Raw genomic sequence first — 16,696 nt, 5'->3', positions numbered from 1 at the left:
GGACCACCCCTGAAAGAAAAAACAGATAGCAATGTGTCTTGGGAGGGCTCTCTGCAGGTCATCCGATGCATTCTCACCTCCCACCCAGAGCAAGACTCTCACCAACACCTGATCAACTCAACATTTGGCAACTGGGAAGAAATGGAGAGAGCAGAGGAAGAAATAGAGAGGTCAGTCAGGCTGTGGTTGGTATGCTCCATTTGAATGTGCATAGGAACACCTGTGAAGTGCATCACAGTCCTGTGAGTGCAGGAGCTGCTATTTGCTTGTCAGGGAAGGCATCTACTATGACAGTAGGGAAGGTGTCTTCATATGTCTGATGCTTCCTTCTCAGTTTAGATCCACAACTGGTCACAAGTGGTGTTCCCCAGGGTTCAGTATTTGGCCCAGTTCTGTTTAATATCTTTATCAATGATTTGGACGAGGGGATTTGATGTACCCTTGTAAGTTTGCAGATGACACCAAGCTGGGTGGGAACATTGATACGCTGACATGCTCAAAGGTAGGAAGGCATTGCAGAGGGATCTGGACAGGCTAGACCAATGGGCTGATATCAGTTGCATGAAGTTCAACAGGCCAAGTGTCAGGCCCTGCACTTAGGTTGCAACAACCCCACGTAACATTGCAGGCTTGGGAAGAATGGCTGAAAAGTTGCCCAGTAGAACAGGACCTGGGGATGTTGGTCAATAGCCAGATGAAGAGAAGCCAGCAGTGTGCCAAAATGGATGAGAAAGCCAATAGCATCAGAAATAGCGTGTCCAGCAGGACTAAAGAAGTGAGGTCTGGTGAGGCCACATCTTGAATACTGTGTCCATCATGACAAAAAGACTTTGAGGTGCTGGAATGTAACAGCTGCTGAAGAGTCCAGAGAAGTCACTGATGGAATTGGGTTGTTTAGCCTGGAGAAAAGGAGTCTACGGACAGACCTTATTGCTCTCCACAACTACCTGAAAGGAGATTGCAGCGAATTGGGTGTTGGTTTCTTCACCCAAGTAACAAGTGGCAGGACCAAAGGAAATGACCTCTATATTAGGTGGTCTAAAAAGTCATTACCTTTACTTACAGATTTTGTCCTTCTTATCATTTCTACGCTACTGTGGCTACAACAAAATACCACTGAGAGCAGTGGCAAAATAAAAAAAAGGATCAGGCATCTTCCCAGGAGGCTCCCATGGCAACTGAGTGATATGGATCAAGGCTCAATTGACTTGAAATGAATGCACTGATTGGATTAGAAAAATCCATGTAAGTTGTTTCTCAGTAGGTACTACTAAAACCAATACCTAGCTTCTCTATCCAGAACATTCTTCAAGCTCTGTCACAAAACGGCAGCTTTCAAAATAGATACTCACTCATGTTAGTGGCAACAATGACAAAAGGCCTCATGTAGGTTTTCTTCATGTTCTGGGCCACGTTGTTGAAATATTCCTCATAGTGCCTGAGCAGGTGAGCAGTGCCGCCCTCCACTCGCTGAATTTGCTCCCAATGCTCCTTATTTCTAGGGTCCAGTAGAGCACTACCCACTTTGATAATATTCTGAGAAAGACAGCACAAGCCAACAAAGCACTGAGTTTCAAGTGAGGAACATTGAAAATGATTGTCATTACTGCCTCAGGTGAAATATTTTAATTCAGGCATGTCCTAGTCCAGACACACGAAATATACACCCCAGTTACTCACCCTGAGATTTTCTTGCTACATAAAGGAAATCCCTCCACACTTTTAATGAGCAAAGTAAGTCAAAATTGGAGGCTGCAAGAGAACTGCCTACTTTCTTTCCCTTTTACAACAGGAAATCTAGCAGGAAAGTGCAGAAGCAAAACCTAACCATGTTTTCTTTGTCTCAGGGAGATGAAAGACAAAAAAGCGGAGTGCTTTGCATGTACTATGAAGAATGTCCCAGAGAAATAAAAATAACATGCTGTGTTAAAAATAAGTCATAGGTAGTGATATTGTTTTCTGCTTCTTATTTATTTATTTATACCACTGCCCGCCCCCCCCTGTATTGATTCCTGGACAACTAGGTCAAGTTACATGGTAAAGAATGACAAGAGCAAATATTAACTTGCATACATGAACTTGAGAAAACTTGAATCATGTTGCTCTCTGCCCATTTTATTATTGCTTACAAATGGTGTTCAAAAGAATTTCTAGCTGAGGACCTGCCCCTTCTGCCCATTCTTACAAGAATACGTCTGAATGGAAGAAGGTACCAAAAGTAATTGGCTTAAATGGGAAAGGTGCTAAGAAGTTTTTAACTACATTGGTGTATCAAAGCCTAATTCCTAGCTAGGGTAAAATTACACAAATGAGGCAAATATTTTGCACCATTTAGAAACAGACAGGGAAGATGCTACACTCTTGAAGTATTGTCTGAGGTTGCAAGCTTGTTCTGACATAAAGAAGGCTGTCAGTATGAATACCTTAATCTAAGTTCAGAAGAACTACATGGCTCCCTAGGAACGTTGGAGACACATGCTGTACTTGGTACCATGTCTCCTTGGTGTTTGTAAGCGTAATTTATGTTTTTTTATCATCTATTTTTCAAGCTTCTATTTGAACCTGTTAAAAAAACCCAACAATCCTCCTCCCTTGTGCTGCTCAGCCTTGGATGTTACCTCCTTTTTCTCATGAGCTTTACTGATTAGTTTTCAAATTCCTCACCTATTCCAAAACAACCCAGGGAGTTCTTGAAGCATCATCTGTATGAGTTTCAGTGCCAAGCACAGAGAATAATAAATTAAAAAGGAGGTTTCCAACACTTTTTTTTCCTTATTGTTCTTATTTTCACTTAACAAAATATGCTAAAAATGAAGCTCCTTCTCAAGATCTGAACAGGGGAATTCATTTACTCCACAGCCTGCAGGTACCAGTTTGTCACCACAGTGTCGCTTAGGAAAGGAAAAATAAATCTTTTAAAATCTGGCACATCTAAAATGTTAAATGTTTCAGAAGTTCTCCACTCTCTGTGGAATGTACAGCTCAAGATGCTGAGGGAGCCAGATTACCTCTGGCCAGCATAGAGGCCAGTATTGGCTCATGGAGCATTGGTCCACCATCCCTACGGTGGTGCCTGAGCTCCTGGGCTCTGCTAAGCACAGGTCCAACAGGATGCTTTAGCTTGGACTCTGTGCTGTGCCATGGTTAGGATCTTGGAAATAGTATTAGCAAGCATGGACAGCAGCACACGTGCCAATGAGGAAAGATCTACAAGTCTGGCAGGGGTTATTCTATCTTCATGTTTTCAAATGACAAAAATCTCCCAACTCTCTCCGCATCTCCTATTTTTCTACCAGAACTGTGTGTTTCCCCCAGACAGTGAGGATGCTAGAGCTTGTTCTTCAGATGCTGTCACGTTTTTTTGTAATAACTGTGTCTTTTGTGATTGCTCTGACTAGCAGAAGCCCCGTGGCACGCATTTTCTTTTGTGCCTGCACCACTTATCAATACAGTACGGAGTATTTTTCAATGTACCAATTCTCCAGCAAACATGACTCAAGTGTTTCCAGGCTAAATTACAAAAAATTTTCAGGATCAGTAAGTGGCTCAGAGTTAGTTCTCTGCATATTTAAATGAAAACGACCACATTAAGCAAGTTTTCCAAGACAACTGAATATGGTATACAAAACTATTTTATCCAGGAATAGCACATCAACTTACTTATTTTTTCATTTGGAGAATTTTGCTTTTGGTTGTTACTACAATGGTATTTATTGTAACAACACTTACTACAATATTTGTATTTCACATGTCTGTGCATACACATGTGTTACCAACTTACCAGAGAACACAGACTCATTTATGAAATAGATGAAGCAATTACATGATATTCACTCCACCTTGGTCATGACTAATTAAATTTTCTATTGCCATACAGCTTTTAAGGGGAACTGTGAAAGCACAGCACAGCATACAGTATCTCTCTTACTTCATTGAACTCCACGTCCCTTGTGGCTGCCAAGTCAAATCCTTGCTGCTGGCTCTCATATTGAAGGACCCGGATCATCATCTGGTAAGCTGTCCTCACATCATTGCCATACAAGCTGTGCGTGTATCTGGTGGCATTCTGCAGCACTCTCACGATCCGTATGGTTTTGTCTCCATCCAACTTGGTCTCATTGTGGTGTAACTTCTCATTCTGAATCAGAGACAATAAAGGAAAAAAATTAATGAGGCAGCATTTAATTAAATTTTTTTTTCATCCAAGTTACAAAGACAACCATCATTTAGGGATTTTTGGCACAAAGGAATTGTTTGATCAGAATTGTGCCTTCAGAAAGGGTTGACAGGACAGCTCAATGGAAAATTTAACTGAGGGCCAGAAAAGCACTAGGCCCCTGATGGGAAACGAGGAAGTTCAAGGACTCAGTCAACAGATGAGTGCTGAAATGTTAAACTGAAATCTGATTTACAAAATAAAAGCAAAAATGAGAAAGCCTACCATGATTTTTAGATCGACAAAAGTGTTGGTGGTGCAGTTGAAAAGCTCGGGAGGCAGCCAGCCCTTTTCAACGTTACAATGGCGAACCGCATTTCCTGAAGGAAACAAAGCGTTAATGGTACATAATGTTCTGAACTGTGCTCCATAGATCTTCAGAGATGTCAAATACACTGGGCTTTCAGATTTCCAACATTTTCAAGTTTTTTAGAGTTATGCACATATTTCACTTTCCAAACTGGGATTCCTATCTGAGGAAAGTGAAATACAACTATTGTTCATGAATTGTTTTCCTCAGGCTTTGGAGAAAAGTCAGGCAAGGTTCATGATCTGCAGAACTACTCTCAGACTTGCTGCCTTAATATTTTCAAATTAATTCAGCAATTTATTTATACCAAATATGAGAAAAACTGTGTACTTCCTAAGTGTTTCTGAAAACATATCCAAGCTCAGACTTCTGTACAATAGCCTGTGTAGGAAGACCTCCTGGGATACATGCTGTCTTTGCATCAGAACATGCTGCATGTGGTAAACACTTCAGCCAACAGATAGAACTGTCTTTTGCCACCTGTGAATAGTCTGAGAGCAGCTTACTGTATAATATAGCCTATTAATTTGTCCTATTTGAGAAATAATTTTAAGATGTGATTATTGGCTGTGGATCCTTCACAATGAATTGCAAGTTATCAAATCCAAAATTTACATTGTGCCAGTTATCTTGAACATAACATACGCCATGTGTCTAAGCCATTTAATTTTTGATCTCTAAATAAGACTTATTATCAACTGAATGATACATAATTGTATTATTTCTCTTCCATGATTAGGTGAACACAGCTAAACCTTGGGGTCTGAATATTCATTATAAAGCTTACATTTTTTGGATATTCTACAGAAATTAAAATGCACAATTCCTTTAAGTACCCTGCCTACTGGCCTATTTGCTATGAAGAGACATGGGGTCAATCACATGAAGAGTGCAGAAAATGCATTTTAATCCAACTTTATGCTGTTTAATAATGTGAATATTCTTTACTTAAAAAAAAAGGAATCATCAATTCTGTCTCCTAAAATCCTCAGAAAGAAGCCTGGATGACCACAAATCTGCACACCTACAGGCAGTGACTGCCTCCTGGTAATATTTGGGGAAATCATATACCCAATTATAACTCAATGATCCTACAGAGCCCTTGCAGCAGAGAGTTACCAGGCCCATAAATGAGACAGAGGTTTCACTTCCCACACAAGGGCCTTCAGAAAAGGCTGTGAACTCCATTAAAAAATATCTGATAAATCTTTCCAGGGACATGTGTGAAAAAGCAGGTTGTCACTTCCTTGTAGTGTAAAATACCACAGATCACGTGCTTTATAAAATGCATTTTTCAGCTATGTGACTTATGGGTTAGAGAAAAGATGTCAAGTGGAAATATGTGAGTTCTGTTGTAACTCTTAGCTTTATTAGCCTGCAATGCTAGTAAAGCAATCATCACATAAATGATTTTCCTCATTCTATCTTTTCCCTGTATCACTAAAGAACATGTACAAGTCACTAGAAATTAAGTTACATGTGTTAAAATTGATAGATAAAAAGAAAATTGGACCATGCTTTTGGAAAAAAAAACCAACCAACAAAAACAGGTAAGGAATTTCTGTTCTTTATATGCAGTTATCTGCTGTACTTTTCGTAGTTTTTTATTGCTACTATTTCAAATATATTTTAATAGTTCTTGAGTTTCACCTAGCCAAATTTTTTTGCTTGTGATGTGCATGAGCTATGCTGTAATCTCCAGACCCAATGAATCAATGCCATTCCCTATGTACACAAATTTTTCTCTCTTTTTTTTCCCCTCCTCAAACAGGCATGTTGATAAATGTAGTTAATGTTTTACCCAGGGCACTTACCCACTGATCCCTTAGGACATGGCACAGCAGCTGGCTGGCCAAACTTGGTCTGTGGCCACCAAATACCAGCCTCAAAAGCTTTGGGACAGCCATTATAAATTACTGAAAGCAGAAAAAGAAATGATAATTTTTTTCTGACAAGGTAAAAATCACAATAAGGAGATACTTCTACCTGTCTAAAGGGCCTTCCTGTAATTTACAAGCTCCTTCAGAACACCTGTCCTTTGCAACACAACCCATCTACTGCTTCTTATTCAACAGTGTGGACAAACAGGTACAGGCAGAGAAGAGCTAGGGATGATTATGAGGCTCTGGATTTTGGCTCTGCCTATCTCAGTCTGCTCCTTTATTGTGGGAAAAAGTTTCTCCTTCATTTCACCCACACATTGTGGTGAGATGGCTGCTGCAGCAGCTTTGTGCTGATCACAGGAGGAGGGTAGGTAGGTGGGAGGAAATGCAGGATAGGCAAGACTGAGAAGAAAGGCAGAGGGCAGTAGGTACGAGAGCTCTTGCCTGCTTCTTCAGCTGCAGCACACCAAAACAATGCTGCACTGGCAGATGAACTTAGGTCTCAAGTAGATTTGGATTAGTGTTTTGCTCTCCCCTCTCTAAGATAGCTATATTTCTATTTCATGAAAATTAAAGGAATATGAGTTTCTTTTCTTTTCCCCCATCTTCCATAAGCCATATTGACACAACCTTAGGAGGAGGGGCACATGTTTAAGTTGCTGCAGCTCCCATTGCGCCTATTGGAGCCACTTCATGGGGCTCAGATGCACCCTAGGATGCAGCTGCACAGCCACCTCTGTGCAGTTCTGCTAGCAGCTCTGATCCTGCAACTACAGCCCAGCTGATCAGCAGCACTTGCTGGACAGGAGGTACCTTCACAGCCCTTCACAGTAACTTCAGCAAATGGGTTGTCACAGCGGTTGCACTGCCGTCCTATGACACCAGGCTTGCAAGGACACTGTCCTGTCTCCATGTCGCAGGTGCGTGTGTGGGAGCCGGACGGGAAGCAGTCACAGGGGTAGCAGGTGTCACTGTTCTGGGGCCTGTAGTAATTTGCCTAGAAAAAAACCAAAATGAAAGACAGGAGCTATTTGACTTACATTCCAAATTCCTTGTGTTTCTGAGATCTTGCTCTAGTAGCATGTGCATTATAAAAGGACTAATTTTGCAAAGCATGGAATGATAATGATATTACTATTTAACAGAAAAGGTAATAACTATGGAAGTATGCTGTGTAAGCCCAGGCAATGTGAAGAGGCAGAGCTGAGTGCTGGGGAGATGGCTGGGCTACCCTGCAACACAAAGACCCAGGGCTTGGACCACCGCTGGCAGTGAGGGCAGAGGGCCCACATTATTCCTCATGTATTTGCCACCAGTGCCCAGCAAATGTATTCTTGGAGGACCTGCAATTTTCTCTGCTTTGCAATTGCACTCTCATATGACATGAACAAGTCAGTAAGGAAACTTCTTGCACCATCCACTTGTGTTTCATGTACAGGGTGGAGAGCAACCAAGGATCACATATTCAAATAGCGTCTGGAAATACTTTTGATCTGAGGCATTACACAACTACACAAGAGCATGGTGGGGGCACCCCACTGACTCGATTTAATGCAACAGTTGCTGTGTGTCCTGCTGGCATTTCAAAGAGGGCTACAGGGCCAGATTCACTGCTGCTGGTCTGCACATGCCTAGCTCCTCTGATGTCATTCAAGCCTATTGTAAAACCTATTGTGAGAAGTCCTTTGTAAAACTTTCAGGAGGGAAGCGCCTCCCCTCCCATGTCCCCCCCTCTGTCCCTGCCTGTCCATGCCAAATTCCTCTTAACAGAGCTGGCACTGAAGAAAGCATTTAGCCTCTCATATTATTTACCTCTCTCCACATGCTAGGCTTTTTGCTGTCCATTGCACAGGGGACCGCTTCACCTAGCTGGCCTGATCTGTTTCATAGCTATTACTCACTTGTGATATACAAGTCACCACCGGCACTCTTCTGCACCCAGGCCTGATCTCCCCTGATAAACCAGGCTGTGCTTCAGAGAGATCAGAGCCAGGCTTTCACCCCCCTGCTTTCCAAATGCAAACAAGATAAGAGCTGCACAGTGTGATTTTGTGAAGGGTGGTGCCAGGAAAATGTTTTAAGTAAAAATTAACTACACTTTGTACATATATATATATATATATAATACAAAGCACAACTGTGTGTACTTTGTGTCAAGGTACTCACTTGGTGGTACAGTTATTTTTCAAACTACAGAAATTTTGACTTAAAACTGGTTTCTTTTGCTTACCTTGCAGTGGCATTCTCCATTGGTCTTATTGCAATCAGAATCAAACCCTTTACTGGTTTCACAATTACATGGGCCACAGATGGGATTTCCCCACCAGCCTCTGGGACAAGGCAGATCAATCCTACAAAAGAAAATCAAATTGAACGAAAGTTCTTTTAAGCTTTCTCTTGAAAAGTGGGGAAAAATTTGCTTTGAGCAAAATCTACATTTAAGTCTATCAGCTTAATGAGTATACTTTATATAACTGTAGCAGCCAACAATCAATACATATATAAATACATATACACTGTAAGAAATAAAAATAGAGTATTAGTGCTAGAAAACCCTAGAAGAAATGGTTCTCTGTTTTCCAAACCAGCTCCTCTTTGTAAGAAGTATAGAGATGTACAAGCAAACAAAGTGCTCTTTTCCGTGAGAGAGGGCAATGGGGCCCACACTGCCCAGTGAAGTGGTCTTAGTCTCACCAACCAGCCTCAGTCCCCTGCTGGAGAAAGCACTGTCTCGGGCAGGCTGGACAGCCAGTGTCAGGCTGTGATAGCACTTAAACAGCTTGGGCAACTTCAGGTGGTTTACTTGCTGCCACAAACAGCCTCAGAGTACAGCTCCCTAACATTTTCTATTCCACTCCCTGCCCTCATGAGCTCCTGTCTGAGCCCTGCTGTAGGCAGAAGTGCTCATCCAACCTGTGGGAACACTAGCTCAGGTAAAGCTGGCTGCATGCACACCCTATAAAGAAAAGTCACTACTTTCAGACAACCTGGCTTTCTCAGCCACCTCACCAAAGGGTCTGAAAAGCCCTGGTCTGCCATGGGGGAAGAGGAGGAGAACACATGCAGCCGAGGACATGGAATAAGGAAGGGTGGCAGCTTTGATCTGGGCTATGAATCCAAATTATGACTCACTATGAGTGAAGCATCACAACTCATCAGAGGCTGTGCAACAACTGAAAAGATACCCCTGCTGAAGGATACTAATTTTTGCTGATTCTTTTTCTTCTGATTGAGCTTCTGAGTAGATAAGTCCCAACACCAGTCAGTGCAAGGAGAGCTCTGGGAAGGTATCACTGCAGTGACCAGGGTCTCTGCTAGCTGGAACTCTTCATCACGCAATAGCCTAAAGCACAACACTGCTGAGTCTGTGATCAGCATAATGCACAAGGAATCCCCTTCCTGCTGCTCATTTCAGGAAAAAAAAAGCTGTTTGCTGTCTGTTTCAAAGACCATGCTGAATTTTGTTCACGATAGTTATCAGGTTTGCACTTCTGTGCTTTATAACATGACAAAACACAAGGTTGCACTTGACAAGATGCCAGCAGATAATGACAAGGGACAATTCTGTGTTAATGCAGAGGAATGAAAGATGAATCTGGCAACAACACGGCCAACATTTGCAAGCATACACAACAAAAGGCAGAGGAAACAATCTTGTGGCTTTCAAAGGGAAGGAAGCAACACATGAGCTGTTCCTAAATGAGCAGACAAATGCACTTCATTTGCACAGCATGAATGGTCCATATTACAGTAAATCAAAGTGCTGTGTCTGGGAGAAGGCTGGCTGCTGAACGCTTATGAGAGACCAGAAACCTGGTGACAAGGGAATCGGCACGTTTCTCCCACATGGCAACAGGACCCAGGCTTCTCAGACTGTCCAGACAATATGGCTTTTTCCAGTGCAGGGACTGGACCCAATCTACAAAGCTGTTCTATCTGGCCATGGGTGCACAGTACTGTATGTGTGCTGGGGGAGCTGGTGTGTGCTAGGGGAGCTGAAGGAAAGACACAGAGCAAACTCAAGCCAAGCCCACTGACGAGATACAGGTCAGATGCAGTGCTGTGTAACACAACACACTTTGTTGAGAATCTGATCTGCAGCTGAAAAAAAGTAGCCCCTGAGTATACAGAGATTTGCCTGATATCTGGGAAGACAGCTCGGGAGTGCCAAAGGGCAGGGAGCCTGTAAATACCATCCACTAGGAACACTCAAATTGCAACAGGAAAGCTAAACAGAGCAGAAATGGAAGCAGGAGGACTGCTACCTTTGGAGCAGAGCTACTGAGAAGGATCAAGAAACCAAGAACAATGTAATTCTCTTACTTGCTCTCGCAGTACTGCCCATAGTAGCTCTGTCCACATTCACAGGTGTAGCCATGGGATGAGCTAGGTTTGTGCACACATGTGGAGACATGCTCACATGGGTTCAAGTTACATACATCAACACAGTCTCTTCCAAAGTACCCTGGGGAGATAAGGTCATAAAATTACAGCAACCATTGTAATTTATGATTTGCATGTCTCCAAAAGACCATCTATTTTGCTTATACTCTAATAACATATCTTCATCTCCCTTGAGATACTGTCAGAAGGAAGGTTCTTTTTTCTCTCTCAGTAAAGAAAAGATAGTGGACTAGGTTTCTTGACAATTTGTTAATATGCTTGAGGCATCCTTTTGCCTTTGGTTGCCAGTTTTACATTCAGGGCATGTGTTCAGGGCAGTTTGTATTCTCTCCCTGCGTATATGGGAGGTGACTGTGCTGGGTGCTGGATACATTCACCAAAACAGAGAAAACATTTGAAGTATCTCAATTAAAATGCAGACTGTGAGACTGAAATTCAACAGCAGAGAAGACTGGGAATGGAAAAGAAAGAAAGAAAACAGACTAAAAAAGTCAGGAGGTACACAGTTTTCTGTGCCCTTTGGCTCAGAGAGAGTCTCTCTGGCTGACATGCTGAGTAGGAAAAATTACTTTTAGTCCATGACTGCAGTTCCAGGGGTGCTACAGTAAGATGGAGAAAGGTAATAATGACTGGAAGAGGAAGAATCAGAAGAGCAATTTGAAAGCATACTGTTGCTGCTGCTAATCCTCATGTAAGTGCATGAAGATGTGACCTAGCACCTGGATGACCGCATGGGATGGTTACCTGGGTCACAGATGCAGGAGTAGCTGTCCCAGTCATCACTGCAGTAGCTGTGCTGTGGACATGGGTTGGAATCACAGGGATTATCCACTTCACAGCCCTCCTTCACATTGATCTTAATAGCTTGCTTCATGTTGAGTGTAGCTGTATTTGTAGATGTCTCTCCCATTCTTACTCCCTGACGACAAAAGACAATTATTTTAGTGTTTTTTTAGAAGGGAATACCACGTTTCATTACTTCCATTAATCCAAATCCATCAATTCAATGACAAAAGACAATAATTTTAAAATTAGAGTTAATTTTGAACAGAGTACTATGTGTTTCACTGCTTCCATTGATCCAAAAGGCCACACTTTACAGAAACATCATCTGATAAGCCAAATTCAGATTTTTTTCCAATGCTGTTCCCCTCTGAGACTGGATTTGTACCTGGGAAAGTGGGTGGACTTTGCTGTTTTGATCTGTAGATAGTTTGATGAAGGACACAGAAATGTTTGAGGATGGATGAAAAAGAAAACTCCACATTTTCACAGGAGTATTTTTCTTAAATGTTCAAACTTTGTTGCTACACTTCTGATTTCATACCTGCATACAGCCAGAAAAACCCTGCTGAACAGACACTTGGTCTCCCGAGACACCTCCCACAATGATGCTTTTCATTTTCAGTCCAGGTAGTTGATTTCCAATCTGCACAGTGCTCTGTTGAGGAAAAGGAAAGTTGGTGAGAAGCACCATCACCCTCTGGGACACAGTCTACTTTCCGTATTGATAGAGTCAAGCAGTAGCTGACAGTAGATTAAAGAAAAAATACCAAAGCAGCGAGAAGCTAGGCATCTGAATGTGACTTTTTACAGACTTATTCATAAGATACCTTATCATTAGGCTTAATAAATTAATATAACTTCATTAGACACAAATTATTGCAGAACATGGCTCACAGCACAATTATTTTTCCACAGTTCCTTATCTTATTTTCTCCTAGAAACAATTCTGTAGTGCTCAGCGGTAACATGATGCTGCCTTACCTGGTACATCCCATAATCCAAGGACATGACAGCAAGGTACTTGATGTCTTTACCATCTTTAGCACTCTTCAGCTCTATTAATAAATGATGCCATTCCCCATCACTGACTCGCAACTGTCTCATCTTCAAACTAGCAACCAGGCTCAGGCCACTGTACACTTCAAACTGCACGTAGCTGTTCAGTATCTGTTGAAAAGAAAATGACAGGGTTTTTTTGTGCTACTATTTGTATTTGATGCAGAAGTGGGCAGAAGGCAAGATAATAGTGTTTCCTAAGACAACCCAAGGCAAAAAAGCCCAAACAGCAAAGAATGGAACACTTGGAATAACTCTTCATGCAACTTTGGATGTTCAGACTCTAACTAGCCCTACTGACAAAAACCCCCCAAACAATCAAGAGACACATACTTCACATCTACAGTAATGCACACTACTACCTCTGTTTGTAAAAAATGCAATCTTAAATCAATGAATTGGAATTTTACAATGATATTTTGATCACTGTAATTATTGGTGTGCGTTTATCTGGGTTCATTCATATGGCCATATCTACTGATGGGGAAGAATTTCTTAATTCTATTCTAACCGTAGGCAGCCACATTTTCACCTGAATGTTGATCTTGGATGCAGCCCCAGCATTGGCTTGCATTAACATGCCGTTGACTTTCCGGGTTCTGAACATCAGCCCAATATACCATGGTACCGAGATGGTAATATCAAGGTCACTCCAAATGATGATGCTTTCACCACTGAACCGCTGAGGAGAAGGCATTGCTGTAAATCAAAAGACAGGAGAGAAAGAGCTGATACCCTTCAGGACAAAGGTTAAGAGGAGAAATGACCCTGTGTTTTGGTGATGGTTGCAAAGCGACTAGTCCCTTTTCCACTGAGCTATTTTTAATCTACTATGGAGTAGACTTACTGTAGAAGAGTTACTATGAAAGAGCTGATAACAGTGAAGATTCACAACCTACCCTTATTTTTGGGTAAGCACTTTGTCTCGGTGCCTGCATTCAAAGGCAGCACACCTTCACACTGCTACGGTGTTATGCAGGTGAGAGATGTTCCTAGAAAGGTAAGCTCAGGATCTCTGCTGATACAGTTCTGCTGATGAGTGGGTGGACAGAGGAGGAAATATGAGGGCAACAGTTGCTGCAGATGTTTTCAACACACCCTTGATTCCTTGCTTCTAATTAACAGATTAAACACAGAGGACAAGGCTGGGAGGCAATGCAAAGTATTAATTAACTATAAATACTCCAGGGCCAGATTATTCAGCTGTCTCAGCTATACAGCCTTTTCACAGGGAGAAAGCTTGTGTGGAATAGTCTAAATTATCTGCCTTATGTATCTCAAATGACAGCTGAAGAGTTGCCTTCTTCTCTAACCTTACATGAATTTGTGGCACCTCATATGGCCCCTCCACCACACGCAGTGTCTTCTAGTGGAATTTGCAGACAGCTCCTGCCTGATGTTCTCAGTTATGAGCATGCTGGTAAGTTCACAGCAGCATTTTGCAAGTTAAAGCAGGCTGCAACCACCAGAGATTAGCACTCAGACAGTATCTCCTTAGGTGGTGAGCCCATGTGCATGGTCACCAAGATGATAGATCTTAACTGCCTCCTTACCCTTCTGCTCCACACTACCATATCTGCTGACTCTTCTGGATTTTCTTATAGTAGGACAGGTCAGGTACATATAACTGTGTGTTACTATAAAATGGCAAGCCCTTAGAAAAGGTGGAGATGACATCATAGCAGAAAATGGAGTGAGTCTGACAGGATATTGCATTTTTTGGAAGAAAAAGCCCAACCCCCAAGTTCTGCTACGTCTGCCTTGCTGGTCTCTATAAAGGGGAAGGCTGAGACACAGGGAAATGCAGGAGTTGGAGATAAGTACCAGCCCTCAGCTCCGTATTTGTGAGAAACAAGATCTTGGAGACTAGTGGGCTACCACAAGCCAAGTCAGAGGTGTAACTTAACTTGCCCTTCTCTTAGGTGTAGTCATGCAATCACCCCAACCCAGAGTAACTGCAGACAAAAGGGCAACCCTCCTTCTCCCTGATGCAGGCTGTGATCTGCCCTTTGCAGTCATACTCAGTCCTCCACAAATACTAGTGGGAGCATATGGTAGAACAACTGAAGCTTAGCCTGTTCTTGAAACACAGAAAGTAATTCAAAATGGTTTGCCATCAAACATAGATGTCCCCAGCTGGTGTAAAACTTGAATCTAGTGCTTGAGCTCTGGTTGTCTGGGCCAGGGTACAACTCATCAGCCTAAGCTGCACCACATCAATATAAAAGTAACCAGGACATCAGCGTTTAGCAGGATTATTTCTTCCTGCTCCACACATGCAAAACTCAGCCCCTTCCTCCTTCTACCATGCTAACCTTCATAATGTCCTCAATTTTCAACCGCTTTTGCCACTGGATTTCTAGACCGTTGCTGAGATTAAGTCTACTTGCCTCTAGAAAGGAGAGACAGGATGCAAACCTTGTGGGCTTCCTACCTGCTGGAGGCTGGGAATGCTTTTTGTAGTGTTTCAGCTCGGCTCCTGGGAAAACTGGACTGGCATGGCAATTAGCCACCTTCTTCCTTTTCTCACTGGTGGTGACTTTTCATGTTTGCAAATACCTTTCCCTTCCCACACCTCCTCCCAACTCCCCTCCCTTCCCTAAGGCATAGGTGCACCTCTCGCTACTAGTAAAACAGAAATCCCCATCCATGGGTACCCTGTGACCTCACTCCCACCAACAGCCCTTCCTGGTATCTGGGTCCAGGGGTCCCCATAGAGGGGATGGTGGGCACAACCAATGTACCACTCCTGAGGTGAGTGCACAAGCTTCTGAGCACAGCATCTCCCTGCCATTGGCAACACAGTGATGTAAACTAATGGTTTTCTCAGGGTTCATCACTTTGAAGTGCTGCTTGTGTATTGACATAGATTTTTAAGAGACTCCTACATTTAAAAAGCCATCAGAAAGATGTGAGGGCTATTACCCTGTGGAGACAGAGGGCCTGGCAAAACAGAGTCAACATCAGGATGTCATCTGCAGTTTGATTGTAGGACACGTGACAGTTCACGTTTTGGTGCAAAGCTGTGGTGTTTGGCTTGAGGCTAGCACAGTATCATTAGCCATTTGAAAGAGAGCTGGGCACAGCTGATAGACCTTCCACATCACATTGCAATATCTCTACAACAAAGGTTAAACTCATTTTTCCTAATTTTATCTCTGTTGTATGTTACCAGAGGGAGATGAGAGCTGCCAAGTGAGTTAGCAGGTCCTAGGAGGGCAGTGAAGGTAAAACATCCAATCCTCACATTCAATCCACAGTGCAGATCAGATCTCCAAGTTTCTGAGGAGTGAGCAATCAAAAACAGATCTAGCACTGTCAAAGGGACTGAAGAAATGTATCAGCCAATCAACCCTACACATGAGTGCAAATATTCCAGCTGAGATTTTTTTTTAAATGGCTGCCTAAGAAAAGCTAATGCTGTTAGGATCATATCTGAGCACTCGAATGAGCAAGCTGCAAGCCAGGAGTATTGTACAATAGTTATTCCTCCTGACTTTAGGCTCTTGAAATTTTTGGTCACATTTCAGAAAACATAATTTCTTTCTTGGCTTGTATTTTTCCTTAGGGACACATTGCCCAATAAAAATCATCAAAGAAGGAAGATGCTCTCTAACTATAAAAAACACTCCACAAATGTAGGCAGCAGCAAGAACTCACAGTTACTGAATGACAAAGGGACATGGAGGAGTCCAGAGAACTGAAGGCAGAGGAGACTGCTAGGGATGGGGATACAGTGATGCTGTGACTGCTGTCATCTATGTCACCTGAACTTACTGTGTGTTTCTAATGATGGATACAGGGCAGTTCTGAGGTGATTTTATAAATCCCATACTTCATATTATGGTCTTGATTTTGAGATAAGAAAATGATGAATAAAGTGACATTTGATTGAATTTTGAAATTGTATTTCAAAACCAAGAAACCAAGATAAAGACAGGGGTCAGGATAGTCTTTGCATGTGGTATCCCTACTCCCCAATTACTCCACACCAGAGTTAGTCCCTGGCACTCTCTCAGGAGATATCAGGGTGTGTTTGCA

General features: G+C 42.4%; 1 protein-coding gene across 1 annotated transcript in view; it reads right to left on the bottom strand.

The window, feature by feature from the left end:
• The window catches only part of CELSR1 (cadherin EGF LAG seven-pass G-type receptor 1), a 169,985-nt gene that overhangs the window by 28,968 nt on the left and 124,321 nt on the right, over nt 1–16,696 (bottom strand). Inside the window, exons 9-19 of the mRNA XM_054178119.1 lie at nt 13,188–13,354; nt 12,581–12,766; nt 12,141–12,254; nt 11,558–11,732; nt 10,733–10,874; nt 8,640–8,760; nt 7,223–7,406; nt 6,341–6,442; nt 4,442–4,536; nt 3,929–4,138; nt 1,353–1,536 (exon numbers count right to left, since the gene is read on the bottom strand). Coding sequence (XP_054034094.1) covers nt 1,353–1,536; nt 3,929–4,138; nt 4,442–4,536; nt 6,341–6,442; nt 7,223–7,406; nt 8,640–8,760; nt 10,733–10,874; nt 11,558–11,732; nt 12,141–12,254; nt 12,581–12,766; nt 13,188–13,354 — 1,680 coding nt within the window. The remainder of the gene's footprint in view (nt 1–1,352; nt 1,537–3,928; nt 4,139–4,441; nt 4,537–6,340; nt 6,443–7,222; nt 7,407–8,639; nt 8,761–10,732; nt 10,875–11,557; nt 11,733–12,140; nt 12,255–12,580; nt 12,767–13,187; nt 13,355–16,696) is intronic.

The sequence above is a fragment of the Dryobates pubescens genome, chromosome Z, assembly GCF_014839835.1.
Source record: "Dryobates pubescens isolate bDryPub1 chromosome Z, bDryPub1.pri, whole genome shotgun sequence".
Lineage (NCBI taxonomy): Eukaryota > Metazoa > Chordata > Aves > Piciformes > Picidae > Dryobates > Dryobates pubescens.
This window is presented reverse-complemented; position numbering and strand designations above follow the sequence as displayed.